General features: G+C 41.8%; 1 protein-coding gene across 1 annotated transcript in view; it reads right to left on the bottom strand.

The window, feature by feature from the left end:
* Positions 1 to 19,431, bottom strand: part of Abca13 (ATP binding cassette subfamily A member 13) — a 432,541-nt gene that overhangs the window by 370,932 nt on the left and 42,178 nt on the right. Inside the window, exons 4-8 of the mRNA XM_076545963.1 lie at positions 13,320 to 13,471; positions 11,418 to 11,446; positions 8,832 to 8,995; positions 6,873 to 7,003; positions 511 to 644 (exon numbers count right to left, since the gene is read on the bottom strand). Of these exons, the coding sequence (XP_076402078.1) occupies positions 511 to 644; positions 6,873 to 7,003; positions 8,832 to 8,995; positions 11,418 to 11,446; positions 13,320 to 13,471 (610 nt within the window). The remainder of the gene's footprint in view (positions 1 to 510; positions 645 to 6,872; positions 7,004 to 8,831; positions 8,996 to 11,417; positions 11,447 to 13,319; positions 13,472 to 19,431) is intronic.

Raw genomic sequence — 19,431 nt, 5'->3', positions numbered from 1 at the left:
ACAACAAACAAAAAAAAAAGAAAGAATAAGAAAAAAGAAAGGGACATATCTATGGGTTGCTCTACTTAAGGAGCTTGGCGTTGAGGAGTACTCACTCTCCTTCCTGGCCACCATCTCCCACTGCTACCCAACGGGCCCCGGTGATACACAGTTGTCCCTCCAATTCTATGGAGCACTGATGCCAGGATCCTCCAAAGATTTCAAAACCCACAGATGCCAAATTCTCTAATTCAAAATGGTGTGGTATTTGCATGAGACCTGCAAACGTCTACCTAGATATATTTTAACTCCTTTCCAGGTGACTTAAAATGGCTAACATGGTGAGATTGCTCTGTAGGTAGTCACTCTGCAGTGTGGGTTAGGGAGTAATGGCAATGAAATAGGCAGCACATATTCATGTTTTATCTTAAACTTTGGGTCTGAAGTTGTATGTGAGATGCAGATTTGGGGGTCACTATATTGTGACTCTAAGGATGCCCAATGCCATGAGAAGAAGGTAAGTAGGCATACCTCTTTCAGATCAGCTGAATAATTCAGGATATGTTCCATTTGAAGGTCATTGAAACCAAACTGGGACTTGAGATCAGAGTGGACTTTCTGTGGATCCCATACCATATTCTGCAGGGACAGGTGGTAAACAGATTCTGTGAACACAGATGATTTATGTATTGGTTATTTTGATATTCAGATATGCCTATAGTAAAAAAGAAAACAATATTCACACAGATGATTTATGTATTGGTTATTTTGATATTCAGATATGCCTATAGTAATAAAGAAAACAATATTCTATCTCTAAGTAGATAAAAATTAAACTTAATACCACTAAATATCATTTGTGGATAAAAACAATGGCTGGAGAGGTGGTTCAAAAGTTAAGAGTGTTTACTGCTCTTACAGAGGACAGTCTCAGTTCTGAGCACCCACATGTTGACTCAACTCCCTGTAGGGGTGGTTGTCTGTGCTTTACCCTGAAGCACTGCCCCTAACAGTCAGCTGGTCACTGCTAGGTACCCACCCTCCCACAGGTGTGGCCGATGGGGGACCCCCTAAGACCTGGAATACACATGTGCTCGATCTCTAGGCTACCTCATGGTCTTGGATGCTGGATGTTAATACTGCAGACCAAGGCAGAGTTCTCCAGAGAACCACATTGGACCGTGGCCCACCCCTCCTGGATCCTGCGACCAACTCCCTTGTACATATTGTGAGTTAACCCAGAATAAAGCCCTTTTGACTATCAGATAGACTCCATGTAATTGACACTTTAACTACCTGAACTCCAATTCCATAGGTTCTGATGACTTCTTGCCTCCATGAGCACCTAAGTGCACATGAAACACAAACTCAAGTTTATACACAGATGTGTGCACACGAACACACATGTAGAATAAATAAATAAATTTAAAGAAGACTAAACAAAAGTTAGTACAGTCCTTACCCCTCATGTGCAGAGTACACATCGCAAGGTCCTTAGTAGATGCCTGAAACCGTGAATAACAAAACCCTGGATATAGCAAAAATTTTGACCCATATGTACCCATGATAAACTTTAATTTATAAACTAGGCATAGCAAAACATTAAAGCAACTAGTAATATGCCTCAGTAAAATTGCCAGGGTCACTGTCCTTTGCATTTGAAGGCTACTATTGAGTAAAATAAAGGTTACTTGAACAAAAGCACTGCCATGCCATGACAGCTGGTCTGATAACCAAAAGTACTATTGGCTGCTAAATGACTAATGTGTAGACGATGTACACAGTGTGGATATGGGAGAGAAGAGTAATTCCTGCTCAAGGCAAATGGAACAAGAAAGAGTAAGATTTCATCTCATTACTCAGAAGGTCATGCATTTTAAAATATGTGGATTCAGGCTGGAGAAATGACTCAGAAATTTAGGGTGTTTTCTGCTGTTGCAATGAACAGGGAGTTCAGCTCCCAGAATCCACATTGGATGATTCACAGCTGCCTGTACCTCCAGCTCTGAGGAATGCAATGCCTTCTTCCAGCCTTTATGGGTACCTGCACACACATGCTTACATACACAGAAACACATACACATAGGTTAAAAAAAAAAATTTTAAAGAAATCTTTAGGCCGGGCGGTGGTGGCACACGCCTTTAATCCCAGCACTCAGGAGGCAGAGGCAAGCGGATCTCTGTGAGTTCGAGGCCAGCCTGGTCTAAAAAGCGAGTTCCAGGAAAGGTGCAAAGCTACACAGAGAAACCCTGTCTCGAAACCCCCCCCCCCAAAAAAAGGAAATCTTTAGAATTTTTAAATTGCTTATTTTGCTAATTTTTAAAATTATCTACTTACTATTTGTGGACTGCAGCTGACTGTGGGTAACTAAAACCATACACAAGGGAGAAATAGTGTTCTGGATACCAGAAGTGTAGTGAGTGTCTCAAGGCCCCCACATGAGTGATGATACAGTTCCAAGGATGAACTGAAAGTACATTTCCAGAGCTTTATAAAATTCAGACCAATGAAGCCAGTAATTTCACATCTAGTCTAAAATGCTATCTCAAGAGGCTCAACCAAATGGAAGTTAATGTACAGCAGTAGTTTTACACTGGCTTCATACTAGTTAAATATTGAAAACCAGCTAACCATATCATCAAGGAGAAGGACTCAATATCAAATAGTCTAAAATGACCTTAAAGTCCTATTCTAAAGGTTCAAGCCACAGGATAAAGTTCACTCAAACTGGGATAATCAAGACATAAAGCCTGTAAGCTGCTCAAATACTCAGGGGGCACCATCTGGAAGGGGCAGCCCAAAGTCTACGTTCAAACTCCCCAAGTCTGATGAGATCTCCAGGGAGCACATCCTGGCAACTGCAAACATAACAGCACTCAAGCCATTAGGGGAACTGTTGTCAGCAAATCTAGCTGGATGAATCATTTCAAATCATGACTCTACAGCCATCTGCCATGGACCATGCAGGTGCCAGCCACCTGCAAGATTTCCCCACATGAGATCTCATGTGATCCTTAAGGTAATGTGGTTATGTGAATGCTACAGATAAGACCCATGACACTTTTTAAAGGATTTTCATTATTTTTAATTATGTGCATGGGAGTATGTTCACATGCGTGCAGGTGCCCATGGAGGTCAGCAGAGGACATTTGGATCCCCTGGAGCTAGAGTTAAAGGCAATTGGGAGCTGCCTGACCTGGGTACTGGGAACCAAACTTAGTCTTTTGCAAGAGCAATACATACTCTTAACCTGTGAATTATCTCCCTAGCACTAGTCATGACATTTAAGGCAAAAGAGGAAAAGTAAAGGAAGACAGACCCTAAGAATCCAAGACTTTAGGTTTCCAATAATATTGTCTTTGCATAATGCATGAGATTGTTTTCTGAGATTAAAATTAGCCCTCATGGGATGTCGATGAGGTGTCAGACTGAGAATTAAGCATTTCCCACAAGAGATCTAAATCATCAACAAACAGCACAGTAAATGTCCTCTTTTGAGAGAAAAATCAGACAAAAATCCTTAAAAATCTCATTCCTAGAGTAAGATATTACACCCAAAGGATGCGGTTCCCAAGCCTGAGTTGTAAGTACCTATCCCTACTGATATATCTTATTGGAATTAGACACAGCGTTCCAGAAAAGAACAGAAAAAATAAGTGTCATCAGTCTACCAAAATGCTTTGGAAAATAAAGATAATATTCTTTGAAACTGAAGGGCAATATGGATTCTGAGATTCGTGGCTGAACAATGGCATGTTCAGATCATGTGACAAAATGTCAGTGAATGAATGATGTGACTGGAACAGCAGAATTGTCCCTTTCCTGCAGGCACTGTAGTCTGTTCACCAGGAAAAGCATTTTTCTTGGAGACAAGAGAAATGAAGACAATTTTTAGTGGTCTCTAGAAGTCTATTTTATAATTGTATTTCTTAACTCTGACTGAAATGGATAGAAAATTGCTTTTAATTACATTCTTTAAAGTAATTATATCTCCAATTGTACGCTAAATTGAATGTTATAATTTGGGTGATTTGCACAAATTTCTGCTCCAGATGAGCTTGTTAAAATTGAGGTCACAGAGAACCTTTCAATGAGGTGTTTAATATATCTCCTACCTCACCTCCAGGCTTTTATTCTCGACTTGAGAAATAGCTTCTGGTAGAACTAAGTTGATACAAAAATTGAGTTAATCTTTAATGGCCTGGCTTCCTTCATACAGAAAAATCAAAGAAATCCACCCTCTCCATGAGATCTACTATGTTGAGTCTCAAGCAGCAAGTGGAATTTGGAGGGGGGCAGTGGGCAGTATCGTGAAGGATCATACTGTGTTAGGCTTTTCCATACAGCAGGAGAAATGTGGCTGGGCTTACAGGAATCTCTGTGAAACCAATACATTGTATAGCTCAAACACTGAACCACCAAAAGTAAAAGGCCAATGGGAGGTTTGACCCAGAACTTGCCTGCCTCCAACCCTTGCTCACACATGCCTCAAGAGCATCGCTCTATACTGCATCCCTGAATCTCTTGCTACATTGGCCACTGAGACTCAACCTGGCTCCCTTTCTGAGCCAATCCCTGGCACTGCTTGATGTATAGTTCAGACACATTGACCATTGAGCACTCTCTATTCCTACAAGCACTTGCATGTCGAACACTGTTCCCTTTTCCTGGAAATGCTCCCTGGTCATGTCCATGAAGTGGACATTTTTCAAAACCCTCCTTTGAAGCTGTCCCTGAAGAAGATGGCAGATCCCCACTCTGTGGTCTCTGCTCTCTGATTGGACATCTTTTGTTCCTTTACAAACATGGCATCTCTGAGTGCGATAATCATTCCTTATTGATAACTATGATCCCTGAAGCCAAGTCTAGGGGATTACAAGTTCAAGACCAGCCTGGGAAACTTAGTGAGATACTTTCTCTAAATAACAATAATTTTTAATATAAAATCACTTTATTGTAATGAACTCATAAATAAAATACCAGGCATCCAGATTAGCCTAGCCACTCAAACACACACACTTGTCCAATATATAAACCTCAATGAGTTTGTGTAAAGAAAAATAATAATAAGTGGGAGGGGAATGCTAAAGAGATGGTTGAGTGGTTAAGAGTGAATATTGCAGCCGGGCGGTGGTGGCGCACGCCTTTAATCCCAGCACTCGGGAGGCAGAGCCAGGTGGATCTCTGTGAGTTCGAGGCCAGCCTGGGCTACCAAGTGAGTCCCAGGAAAGGCGCAAAGCTACACAGAGAAACCCTGTCTCGAAAAACCAAAAAAAAAAAAAAAAAAGAGTGAATATTGCTGTGACATAAGGCCTGAGTTAGTTAAATTCCCAGTACCCATATCCAGTGGATGACAACTGCCTCCAGCTCCAGTTCCAGAGAACCTGATGCCCCCTTCTGACCTCTGTAGGCACTGTACTCGTGTGTGCAAGCCTATTGTTAAAAATAAAAATAAAATATGTTTTGGGTTTTTTTGTGTGGGGGCAGTTTCAAGACAGGGTTTCTCTGTGTAGCTTTGGAGCCTGTCCTGGAGCTCACTCTGCAGACTAGGCTGGCCTTGAACTCACAGAGATCCACGTGCCTCTGGCTCCTGAGTGCTGAGATTAAAGATGTGTGCCACCACTGCCTGGCTTAAAATAAAATATGTCTTAAAGTATTGAGCATATAGAAAGGTGGTAGAGTACTTAGGTGATGTGTAAGGCTCTAGATTCAGATTTTAGTCACAGAGTGAGAGAGAGAGAGAGAGAGAGAGAGAGAGAGAGAGAGAGAGAGAGAGAGAGAGAGAGAGAGAGAAAACTATTTCCTTTTCAGCTCATAAATGAAATAGGTAGATGGGTGGTGAGGTTGGTGGATTAGCAATGATGGGGTGAGTGGGTGGGGAATGACTTTTCAGACAGACAGACAATAGAAGATAGGAGATGAATTCTAACTTTGATATTCTCTTGCTGTACTTCCCACCAAGAATTAAACAAAGAAAAAGCCAAAGGGAATAAACTTATAAGTAAAATATTAAATCCAGTGACAACTTAATAATGTCCAAGTCAAGAAAATAGGGGATCCCCTTCCCCTCCCTGAAGAGGGATACTTATTACCTACACAGTAGTTTGCCTTCTTTGAGTAACTTCACTATTTTTCTACTACCACTGACTCCAGTTTCAGGTTACTGGAATTTCTTTCCAATTGGAGCTTAAAGATATGAAAGATTTAAAAAAAAAAATCACAGAACAAATGTGCTGTGAGATGTCATTCTGTATGCTGTGAATATGTGTTGCTCTGATTGGTTCATAAATAAAATGCTGATTGGCCAGTAGCCAGGCAGGAAGTATAGGTGGGGTGAGATATGAGGAGAATTCTGGGAGGAGGAAGGGTTAGGTCAGGAGTCACCAGCCAGACACAGAGGAAGCAAGATGTCAAGACAGAACTGAGAAAAGGGACCAAGCCACATAGCTAAACATAGATAAGAATTATGGGTTAATTTAAGTGTAAGAGCTAGTCAATAATAAGCCTGAGCTAATGGTTGAGCAGTTATAATTAATATAAGCTTCTGAGTGATTATTCTATAAGCAGACCATGGGACTACAGGACCAGAGAAACAATTCCAACGAACTTAAAAGACAGCTTATAACTTAAGGAATTCAAAAATCAGTTGTTTGAAATATAAATGCAAATCTCATTATCAATGACTGCAGAATTTTCAGCTGTGGTAGAAAGTCAGTTTTGACTTGAAAAGTTTAATCTTATGTCTGTCTATTACTAGCAGAAAGGGTGGATTTGGTGTGGGTCGAGATTTTCATTAATCACTTCTTTGAAGATCCCTGTGGCTCTGTGCTTGCTAAAGCATTGCAAGAGTGGAATACCCCCCAATACAGCCGCAGCCCTCCAGGTCCCTCACCATTGACAGCTACTCTGTGCTGCAGCAGAAACCTCAGGGTGGAGATGGTCACATTCAGAACATGTCTGGAAACCTGAGGGATCGTCCTGTGCAGTGGTAGCCAATCCAAATCTCCCAGAGATGTTAATGAACTAGAAGAGAAACAAAACCAAGCAGAGTGAGCTGATAGTCAGCCAAAGAGTATCAACTCCAGACTTACTTAGTTCCCATGGGCCAGCCCCCAGCCCTGTTGCAGGATGTTGCCAGACCATTGATATGTGAACATTCTGCTTGGTTTAATGTGATGCTAACTCCCTGGGCAAGAGAACAAGCAGAAGTGAGTTCTCTTGAAATACCCGAGTGGTTTTCACATACACCCTGCTTTGGGGTGTTCCACCACTGGTGCTGTTTTATGCTCAGCCTTGAATCTTCCTGCCCACTCTTGGCAGCTGACAAGGCCAGACAGAATACACAACGTGAAAAAAAGAAGAAGAAGAAGAAGAAGAAGAAGAAGAAGAAGAAGAAGAAGAAGAAGAAGAAGAAGAAGAAGAAGAAGAAGAAGAAGAATGAGCAGCCAGCTGGGCTGCCTCAAGTTCCCGTACTCAGTCTAATATGTGGAGAACATACTGCATTGTGTCCTCTCCAGGGATCTGAAAAAGTCATGGGCCAATCAGTGGTTTTCAAACTGTTTTACAGAATAAGAGGCTTTAGACAATGGGAGTCCATAGGTATATGCTATGCATTCTGGTTTTAAGTGACAACATTTTATAAGTAATTACAGTTATGGGTGAGAAAACATCTTCCGCTGAGGTGGAACTGCATACGTTTTAGCAGCATGAGGCTGACTCTAACTATACATCGTGGTCCCAAACAGGTGATCTTCATGTGGTTTCTCACTAAAGAAATCCTCTCACTGCAGTTTTGTGCAGTTGGGAGAACCCCAAGACTATAAAGTCATCCCTGAACCCCAAAATCACGTGCAAGCAATGGCTACCATGAGTAGATTTTCTTGCTATCATAGAAACAATACAAATCAGAAATGAAACCCACTCAGAAGATGACACTGTCAGTCACTGTTATCAATACCTTCTAGTTTCAATCTACACCTCCCTTTAAATAAGCTGACTATTCTCACTGTCCACTGTTAATACATCCCATGCACAGAATAATGGACAGAGGGGGGCTCCCTCCAGCTGTGTCCAAATATTTAAGATAATGAAGTGTTAGGATGTGCTTCATTCTCGGCCATCCAGTACATCTCCATGACAACTAAAAAGTCATAATGAAAATTTAAAAAGTTCTGATCCTCATATGAACTGTGCTGCAGAATGTGAAGGCCAAGAGACACCCACCCCCGAGAACCCTTGCCCATCTCAGCATAGCAAGGGGCTGTGTATTGAATAGTTAAGTTATAATTTAATGTAAAAAAAAAAATATATCACTGGATGAAAAGTAGTCAGCCCACTGTGGAAAGCTCTGCTCTAAGGACATGGGATCAGAGCCACCATACCAACTGGGTCCCAACTTGTCAGGAAGGCACCAAGTTTATCAGGCTACATGATGTCTTGGGCATTGTTAGCTAAAATTATTACATTTATGTCACTTTTCTAGTGGTAAAAACCTTAGAAACAACACAACTGATGGTTAAGATTGTGAAGTGTATTTTGGTATATATGATTTCATCAAAATGGAATATTATACAGCCATTAGAAATGATCATTCAATGACAATACAAGCCAATGAAATGTTAATCAGATAATGTCAGATTTCTAATGGTTGAATATGAACTAAATAGCACCACTGCCCCTGGGTAAGACATGTACTCACAGATGGGGACAAAGACAGAGGTGTAAGGGCTCCAGATGTTTCAGCAGGACACTAATAGGGTGCCTTTTATGAAAATGTTACTCAGTGAAATAGTCCCCTACCAAAACTATGGAATATTATACATATAACTATGTGTTGCTGTTTTCCACTTACTTCAAACCTGCCTGAAGGAAGTGTGTCACGGCATCCAGGCTGTCTTCCAAGTGAGCATTGGTTGTGTGCAGTCTGGGAAGTGAATGTAGAAAATCCCAAATATGAGGCTGCTGGTGGAGGCTTTCTAGTTTTGATATCACATCCTCAGTTTTATTGAGATCCATCTAGTAAGAAAAAAAATTACCAAAGATTTTCCCATTTAATTTTATTAATCAAGTGAAGAAGAGACAGACAGACAGACAGACAGACGGATGAATGGACAAGATGTTTCAGGTGTGTGAGAAGCTCATGCCCAACACATACTTATGTTCAACAGACAAGATTTTAAAATTATTATTAGGTTGCTTCTATTTTTAAAGTTTTGAAAATATAAAAATTGGCATGTCTAAAATCAAGTATCATTTAAAATAACTATAGAATATCATAAGAAAAACTTAAGGGAAGAGGGAAAAGGCAGCAAAAAAGTGAAAGGGGAAGGAAAGAAGGATGCAGGAGAAGAGAAAAATGCAGGGGCAGGGACACAGGTTTGGCTGTCACAGACACCACCCAGTGCTACCCTGGGAAGGTTGCTCAGAGTGCCAGCCCCCATCCTCTCCAGCCAAGCTTGCTCCTTATGGGGAACAGATGAAGAAAGCAAATCCTCTCAGCATGTGCTTGGCGCAGGGTGCTGTGACTAGAACCTGGGCTCTCAGGGAACCATTGGCCTTAGCTGAGGCTAGACAAGACAGCTAGCAGGAGGTGTGGAACCTGACAGGCTCCTGCTGGCACTGTGTAACTATCTCCTGGCCGTTCCTATTCTCTCCATCCTTCACCTCCACCTACACTCTCCATCCTTCATCTCCACCTACACTCTCCATCCTTCACCTCCATCTACACTCTCCATTGTAGCTAGAGTTTTCCTGCCTGGCCCACAATCAGGACAAATCTGTCACCTGCCAGTCCCACAGCCGCTCAGACCCAACCAAGTAAACACAGAGACTTATATTGTTTACAAACTGTATGGCTGTGGCAGGCTTCTTACTAACTGTTCTTTATCTAAATTAATCCATTTTCATAAATCTATACCTTGCCACGTGGCTTGTGGCTTACCGGTGTCTTCACATGTGGCTTGTCATAGCGGTGGCTGGCAGTGTTTCTCTGCCTCAGCCTTCTGTTTCCCAGAACTCTCCTCTCTCCTTATCCCACTTACTTCCTGCCTGGCCACTGGCCAATCAGTGTTTTATTTATTGACCAATCAGAGCAATTTGACATACAGACCATCCCACAGCATTCCATCCTTCACCTCCATCTACATTCTCCATCCTTCACCTCCATCTACACTCTCCATCCTTCTCCTTCATCTCCACCTACACTCTCCATCATTCATCTCCATCTACACTCTCCATCCTTCATCTCCACCTACACTCTCCATCCTTCATCTCCATCTACACTCTCTCTCCATCCTTCATCTTTACCTACACTCTCCATCCTTCATCGCCATCTATACTCTCCATCCTTCAAGCATCACTTCTTTCCCAACACCTTCCACATCCCACATCCATACATCTATCCCAGACTATTTATACCTCAACACTCAGTTTGTGTCATCACACCCTCCTTGACAACACCACCTTGATAGATCACTAACATGCCCCAGCCCATCTTGTGTTTCTGGTAAGTAAGGATGGAAATACTGCTAAGCATTTTTCAAAGACAGCCATCTTCACAACACAGACTCACCCAGCCATCAGTAAAGTCAAGGATGTGGAGGCCTACACAAAGGGTGAACCTGTCAACACTGAGGTTCTTCCCTATCACTACTATACACTACTCCATGAGATACTCAAAGCCCAAGCATTTTTGGTAGCACTGACACTGTGTCTGAACAATTCTCAGAAGGCTCTAAGGCAGCTCAAGAAAATGTGTACATGATAATCCACTAGAAAAGTCCAACAATAAAGGACAGCCAATGCTTCCATTAAATGACACCCAACTGTGATCAGACACCTAGCCTAACTGCTACACCAGGGCAAAGGGATTGATTCACTCATACAAGCTCAGTTTAAAATAACTGAAGAATGTTAGCTTAATCTGGTGAAGCACTATTTTAATGATCGAATTAGCATTTTAAGGGAATTATGAGTAGCCCTTCTAAATGTCAGATGGCTTGTGACAATGAAAGACTGATACAATCAATGTGTGACCTCAAATGTGTACAGATGATAAGTTGTTCCATTGGTAACTATGACCTTAACTGAAAGTCCTGCATTTAAAGCAAGTCAAAAGTAACATGCCAAACACAAATCTCACCAACTTTGAGTTCATGTTGACTTAAATCCCTCCCCTAAAGCAACCTGAGTACCACCTACCACCCACTCCCTCCCCTCCAACCTTCTCCTCCTCATAGACCCAGAACTCTGACTTAAGAAATTAAAACCCATCTTTTAATCTATATATGATGTAAATTTATTTCTGTTGAATTCCACCCTGCACAGTTGTTCAAAAAAAAAAAAACGATTAATAGAGTCCTTGAAAAATATAAGCTCAGCTACAAAGGGAACACTGAATCATTGTGTCTGTGTGTCCAGCACTGCTGGGAATACTCACTGTTAGAAAACTGGAGCCATCAGAGGAACCTACAATAAAACACATTCAACAGGTCAGCTGCTCAGACCCCAGAGTGCCTGCTTCAGTCTGGAAGTGAAACACCCAGGCTCAAAACACAAAGGTGAGCAAATAGAAGGGTAAATATGAAGATGGCTGTGGTTGTCATATCCCAGACCTCATTGATACAGTTTCCCAGAAACCAAATAGTAAAGAAATTTCCATAGTTTGCTCAGTGTTTTTGCCTGTCTCTAATTACACACAGCACTGTGAGTACTCACCACACAATGAAAAAGTGAACAGAAATAAAGAAAAACAAGCTGGATATGTTGGCACACCCTATAGTCAGTTGTTTTTGCTCTCTGGGGGCCACCACCCAGCTCCCAAATAAATACATGGAGACTTATTTTTACTTATGAATGCCTAGCCTTAGCTTGGCTTATTTCTAGCCAGCTTTTCTTAATTTAAATTATCCTGCCTGCCTTTCACCTCTGGACTTTTGCCTTTCTTTATTCTATATCTCTTTCTTTCCTTCTTACTTCACGACTAGCTGTGTTGCTGGGTGACTGGCCCCTGGCGTTCTCCTCTCCTTCTCCTTTTTCTTGTTCCTCTCTCCTCTCTCTTCTATTTATTCTCTCTGCCTGGCAGTCCCACATATTTTTCTCTCCTGCCTGGCTATTGGCTATTCAATTCTTTATTAGACCAATCAGGCGTTTTAGACAGGCAAAGTAACACAGCTTCAGAGTTAAGCAAATGCATCATAAAAGAATGCAACACACCAGCTGGGCAGTGGTGGCGCACGCCTTTAATCCCAGCACTCGGGAGGCAGAAGCAGGTGGATCTCTGTGAGTTCGAGGCCAGCCTGGGCTATAGAGTGAGTTCCAGGAAAAGGCGCAAAGCAACACAGAGAAACCCTGTCTCGAGGGAAAAAAAAGAATGCAACACACCTTTGCATCATTAAACAAATATTCCACAGCATAAACTAATGTAACACATCTTTAACTAATATTCCACAACAACACCTGCAATCCTAACACTCAGGAAGTAGAGGCAGGAGGATTGCTGAGTTCAGAACCTGCCTGCCTGGTCTACATAGTAAGCTCCAGGTCATCCAGTGCTACAAAGCAAGACTCTTTCTCAGAAAACAAACAAGCAAAACCTTCAGACATGAGGAGAAAGAAAAGTAAAATTATTGTTCTTCAGATTTTTAAATAACATGTGCTATGGGAAATAGCTCAGACAGTAACACGCTGAAAATGGATCTATCCATCTGAAGACAATTAGTTCTCTCAATCATATCTCAAAAAAAAAAAAAAAAAAAAAAACACTGCACTTGAACCCACCCCCCAAAAATGTTATTGCTTATTGAGATAAGATCTTCACCATATAGCCCAGGCTGGCCTTAAATTAAATATCATCCTGCCACAGTCCCCAAATGCTGAGGTTGCAAGCAGGAACCCAGACCCCATGACAGAGCCCAACAGAACTCCCTCATCTGTTGTGGAAGAATACCTGCCTTCTGTTGAGACCTTCTCTCAAAAACCAAAAAAGGAAGAGACCAAGCCACATCTCCACGAACAAAGGGAATCGGGAATGTGTGTCGAGAAGGTGCGGACAGTTCTTAAATATAGACAGATGACATGGGATGGGTAGATGGCATTAGAGAGGTGATTAAGCTAGGTGAGCCTCAGCCTGTGGGAGGGCTGGCTAACCCTGGGAGGCCTTTATACCCTTTATGCCTCCCAGGGAGGAAGAAGGATCCAACCTCATCTTCCATAACAGCAAGCAGCACTGACCTTGTCCAGCAGGGGGCGCGCTCTCTCCTAACCTTGGAGAAGCTGGTAAGCATAAAAGATTCTCATTCTGCGTCCAAGAAAACAAGATAACGTTTTTTTAGGATCTTACCTGGGGTTTCAGATCTTTTCAGCCAGAGTTTTTGTAAGCTCTTTGCTTTGTCCATTGTTTCAAAAATATCCTCAGCCAGGTCCTGCATCTCTTTTAAAAAGGCCAGGGTACTGACTTTGCTGTCGTCAGTTGTAGTTTGGAACCTAGACGAACTTCAGACACAAAGAATAAATGCCACGGGTGGAAGAATTCTTACAGGAATCAGTTTCCCTGGTGTTTAAAAGGGTTTTGACACTCCATACAAAACAGTCTTCAATGAAATATGCACAAGGTTACATGTCTACCACCCACCAGGAAAACCTTTGACCATAATCCAAAAGGGAAATTATCTCTAGTATATGCATATTTAAGATTAGAAAAATTATCCTCATTCTCTTCATTATCCGTAAAGCTCAAAATCTTATATAGTCACTAGTCTTTTTTTTTTTTTTTCATTTATCCAACATGTATTATACTACACACCGCACTCGGGGTGTAGAGAGTAAGCCTTGGTAAGCATGAGCAGGAGACAGAGAGGATTGTGAGTAGGGACAGATGCTATGAGACAAGGAATGCGTGGTACTGGGTGGTGGAGAGGGGCTCATAGCTGATAGCTGAGAAATGGCCCAAGAATTGGAAGAACTGTGGAGTCAGTGCTGGGCATGGCAGCACATGTGTAAAGGCCCAGGGGTGAGAAGAGTTAGAAGTGTCTGCATAAGAAAGAGTGGAGGTTGATGGAGCCAGAGGATTCTAAGTAGTCAGCAGTGGGAAGATTCAACAGTATATTCAACAGATCTGCTGAATATGAATATACATGAACAACTATTCAACAGCTCTTTCTCCTATCTTAATAGGAAAAACCACCCAAGCACACCATTAGCTGTAGAAACAGCATTTGCTAAGCCCAGTGGCCTTTCACAGTAAAAGGTTCCCGTGAATGACATCAACTTCCTCAACTTGTCAGGAACAGGAACGTTCACAAAACACCTGTGGTGAACTTCCCTTTGACAGTGAGAACAAGGCTTTCCCACAGAGATCAGGAGCCAGTCACAGGAGCGGCTTCTCCCCCTGCGTTTTCAGTATCTGTTGCAACTGCCCGAGGTATGAGGGCAAAGTGGAAATAAAATAAATTTTAGAAGCAGTAAGGCTGGGCTGCAGAGATGACTCAGTGGTTAAGAGCAATTGTTGCTTTTGCAGAGGACCCAGGTTTGATTCCAACACCTACACGGTGGCTTGAAACCATCTGTCGCTCCTCTCCCAAAGGATCCAAAGCCCTATTCTCTCCTCCTCAGACACCAGGCATACACGTGGTACACAGGCATACATGCAGGCAAAATACACAGGCACATAAAATACTAAAATCAGTAAATGTTTTTTTTAAAAAAAAAAGAAAGAAAGAAAGAAGCAGTGAAAGCGCTTTCTTCAAAGATGCGTAGTTGTACACAAATTCAAAGACCGTGGATAAAGTTCAAAAGAATTTTTAAAAACTAAAGTAAGAATTGGTCTCCTTCCTGGGTTCTCTGATGAACAAGTACACTTGACATTAGAAAAGTGAGTCTTGTGGCTATAGAGTGAGGAAAGATGGAGGAGGCTTTGGAGAAAGGGGAAAGACAGATTCAGGATCCACTGTGGACCCTGCAAAGACCTTTAACAAATTAGGTGTGGAGCATTAACTATGCTATTCTGTTCTGTATTTCTGGTGCTTTGACGTGTTGAGGGATTGCTGGCCCTAAAAGGTGACCCCTGCCAGGGTAACCAGCCCTTGGATATGGCAAACATCAATCCTACGTGGTTGAATTCATCCACGCCTATGTATTTATCTGATTAAATGGGGTTTACGGAGAGGGAAGTGGGCTGGGCTTCCAAGATGTTGGAAGGTGCAGGCACCAGTGGCTTCTCCTGGAGCAGAGTGGAAATACAGAGTCAAGCCTGAAACACTGCTTAGCACCTAGGAAGGGAAACAAGAGTTCTCTTTTGAGAATGGTAAAGAGGAGCTCTGTGCACTGAACATTCGAGAATTATAACTGTTTTCCCATGGAGATGATTAGTTCCTCCTTTCTTTATGTATACAACTTATTTGTTCTAAGTAGATTATCTTTTTAATCATATTTATTTGCTTTAAATCTTAATTAAAACATTTTCTTGTGGTGATATATTGCACACCCTAATAAAATTTGCCTGAAGATCAGAGGACAGAACAAGCCACTAGATTAAACAGAGACGCCAGGCAGTGCCTTTAATCTTAGCACTCGAGAGGCACAGATCCATCTGGATCTCTGTGAGTTCAAAGCCACCATGGACTACATGAGATTGACTCGGTCTAGGAAAAAAACAGAGCCAGGCAATGGTGGCACACATCTTTAATCCCAGCACTTGAGATCTCACGCCTTTGCTTGAGAAGCACACGTGCCTTTAATTCCAGCACTAGAGAGGCTGAGAAAGGAAGTGATACAGTGGGTGGGAAAAAAAGTATATAAGACATGAGGAGACAGGAACTAAAGCCTTTTCGGCTGAGGAAGCCTATTGGCTGAGGCTTTTCAGGCTGAGGAGTCCTAGAGGTAAGAGTTGGCTTGTTCCTTTGTCTCTCTGATCTTTCAGCTTTTACCCCAATATATGGTTTCAGGTTTTTTATTAATAAGAACTTTTAACATTCTAGCTATATTTTCTTGCATTCCTTTTCCTTTAATTTTATTTTAGCATTGGGCAATGTTTCTCCTACAAGGTAATATATATATATATATATATATATATATATATATATATATATGATATTTTATATTTTATAAGCATAGAAAATGTCAAAAAAAGAGAACTACATAAATTCTAATTCTAGGGGAATAGGTGATTAGTAATATATGTTTCTGAAAGGATTTTCTTTCACCTTAAAAAATAGGGTCCTAGACCCAGTAGAGTCAAAGACACCACAAGAAAACCCACAGAACCAACTAACCTGGGCTCACAGGGACTGAACTGACAACCAGGGAGCCTGCATGGGACTGACCTAGGCCCTCTGCGTATATGTTACAGTTGTGTAACTTTGTCTTCATGTGAGACTCCTAACAGTGAGAACCGGGGCTGTCTCTGACTGTGTTGCCTACTTCGGGGACCCATTCTTCCTACCGGATTGGGAAAAGTGTGTGTGTGTGTGTGTGTGTGTGTGTGTGTGTCTGTGTCTGTGTATTTGTGTGTTTGTGTATATGTGTGTATGTGTGTGTGCATGTGCCTGTGTGTATGTGTGTATATAATGAGAAAGTATCCTCATGACTTTGTATGGCAGCACTGTTCGGCTGCCTACAGTGAAGCTCAGATCCAGGAGGAATTTGTTTTAATCAGCAAAACTACTGATTTGGAATAAAGTAGAAGAGTCATTCCACAAGTTGCTGCAAGCATGTTAAGGTAACTAAGTACCAAATTAAATTTTTAGCATATTTAAAATGGGGAAAGGCATAAAATTGAAAAGAATTTTTCCTGATTACAAATTATAGAACCCTTTAGAGGTTTTTTAATACTGTATTACTTTATAAATTAGAGAACCTTGGAAATAAATAACAAAGTTTGCATGACTAAGAGAAAAATCCCCTCCATAGACATGATCATTCACTGCTCAGAGCCTACAGTGAAACCAAACATCCTTGATAAATAAAATAAGCTCGGTGCCTCACTTGGAGCAGAGCACTCAGAAGAAGAAATTATCTTCCAAGCAGAGACTCATAGCAACCCAGCTGACCCAGGGTGCAGAGGCCATCTTCACCAACAGATGAGCCCCTAGAATCTCATCTGGGAAGGAAGGAAGAAAGGGAGGGAGGGAGGGAGGGAGGGAGGGAGGGAGGGAGGGAGGGAGGGAGGGAGGGAGGGAGGGAGGGATCAGTCTTCCTCTTGAGTGTTCCAAATGCCAAAATCACAAGAGGAAATCAGTTACAGCTTCTCTGGAGAGTACCCATATTAAAACCTCAAAGTGACCTCTGAAGACTGCTCTCCAGCCCTGCCAAGTGCCCAACACCCCCCTGGAGACCCAGGGCTGCCAGGTAGAAGGCACTGGTGTAAGGAAGTGGACACAAAGCTCCCCTGTAACAAAGAGCTGGTTTTATGGTCTAAATATTAGTCTAAAGATGACTTATTTCATTCTTATGTTCATATTATCAACTATAATTAACATGAGAAATGTTCAGAGTAGAAAGTAAGTATATATAGATCTTTAACTCATTGTTATAGCATGTGTAGACAAGGGAGTAGAGAAGGACGAGAGGTGGAGGTGAAGGGAGAGAGTAGAGAAGGAAGAGAGGTGGGGGTGGAGGAGAAGATTCTCCATGTTCCAGGGAAATCCCAGCACTGTAGCAGGGTTTGGGGAGGGCAGCTTCCTCTTTCCTAAACCCAGTTCTTCACACTCAACTATTCAAAGCTTTATCTTGCCCATGTAAACTGAAGTTCACACGTAGACTGTATTAAAGTTCTACAAGGACAATAGACTTAAAACTTTGTGATTGTGAAGGATCACAGTATTGCCAATCTATGACCAAATGACCTTGGGTAACTTTTGTTCCCTGAAAGTTCATTGCTCACCCCTGAGTCTAACCTATCAAGTAAAACTTTTGGAATGTGTTAACTTGGCAAAACATTGTCTTCCATCAACCCAAAACTAAGCACCATCCAGCAACAATTGTTTCGTTTTGCTGTAACCCAGCTGCCTCAGAGCCCCACCAATACATCTGGGAAGTGCCTTGATTTGTGGCTTCCCTTGGGCTTGTGACAATAAAAGATTCATGTTATGTCTTTCACAATGGAACATAGTATTCTCAATCATCTGAATCTGTGTGCTTATGGCATGGTTATTCATATTTGATTCAGAATAAACTACCTCTTATTCACTTTGAGGGGAGGGATGTGTTTTGTAAGGATACCAGGTTGGAAAGAAGATGTAGCAAAGAAAATTCATTTGGAAGAAACAACTCAACTTCTTTCTCAGCCCTCAACTACCACCAAGTATCACCCTCAAAGGCCAGGAACCAGATGTGATGCATAAAGACAGATATGTGTTTTGCCATGTAGGGATCTGAGGCTGCCAGCAGAGGAAAGCCTGGAAATCATGGGTCAAGCTAATGCCTGGATTTGCAAATGAGGAGCCTAGAACCCATAAGAATCCCTTGTAGTCAAGACCTTTTTGAAAGTGATGTAGATTGTCTTTCTGTACACTGTGAATATGTGTTGCTCCCATTGGTTAATAAATAAAACTGCTTTGGCCTATAGCAAGGCAGGATAGAGCCAGGTTGGAAATTCAAGCAGAGATACAGGAAAAAGAAGGGCAGAAAAGAGAAGCCAGCCAGGCACCCAAGGAGCAAGATGCCAGCAGACCAGTAACACCATGGCAATACATAGATTCATAGAAATGGGTTAATTTAAGTTTTAAGGGCTAATTAGTAATAAGCCTGAGCAATAGGCCAAATGATTTGTAATTAATATTAAGCCTCTGAGTGATTATTCTAAAAGTGGCCATAGGACCGAGCAGGACAGAAAAAGCCTCTGATTACAAGAAGAGTTATCACAGTCAGAAACCCATCTTTCAAGTAAGACCACAGTGTCCACTTAACAGGGATGGTATCAGGGTGAGCTAGCCCCTCTTTCTTAGAGAATGATGGTGAAGGGTCGTAGTAACTGTGCAGCTGGGGCAGACCCATGCTGCTTTCGGGAGTGGGTGAGCTTCAGAAACAGTATGGTAATTTAATTGCTTTTACCAATTCTTACATATTAATTTACAAACAGAACATATCCTTATTGAATTATTATTGTTTCTAGGATGACTAGGTAGAAATATAATAATTATAAGAAGCTGCTTGAGGTTCTCATACTGTTACTCCAAGGCCAGACAGAAAATGTCTATGGACAACACTCAGCCAGGAATAAGGCTGGTCAGGGTGCATCCTGGGCTTAATGTCCACCTTCATCTCAGGCTGGGGGGTCTCCAGGACACTTTCAGGGAAGAAGCAACTTGAAATCTGTGAGGATACAAGTGTTTAATAGAGAAGCGAAGTTTGAGACATTAGACGTTGTCCTCTAATGAAAGGGGGAAAAAAGCAAGAATTCTGTGTAACTTTGTTAAGGGACAACAGAAGAGAATGCATTTGTGCCGCTGCATTGC

The sequence above is a fragment of the Peromyscus maniculatus genome, chromosome 10, assembly GCF_049852395.1.
Source record: "Peromyscus maniculatus bairdii isolate BWxNUB_F1_BW_parent chromosome 10, HU_Pman_BW_mat_3.1, whole genome shotgun sequence".
NCBI lineage: Eukaryota > Metazoa > Chordata > Mammalia > Rodentia > Cricetidae > Peromyscus > Peromyscus maniculatus.
The sequence above is the reverse complement of the archived record's forward strand: the minus strand, read 5'-3'. Positions and strand labels throughout refer to the sequence as shown.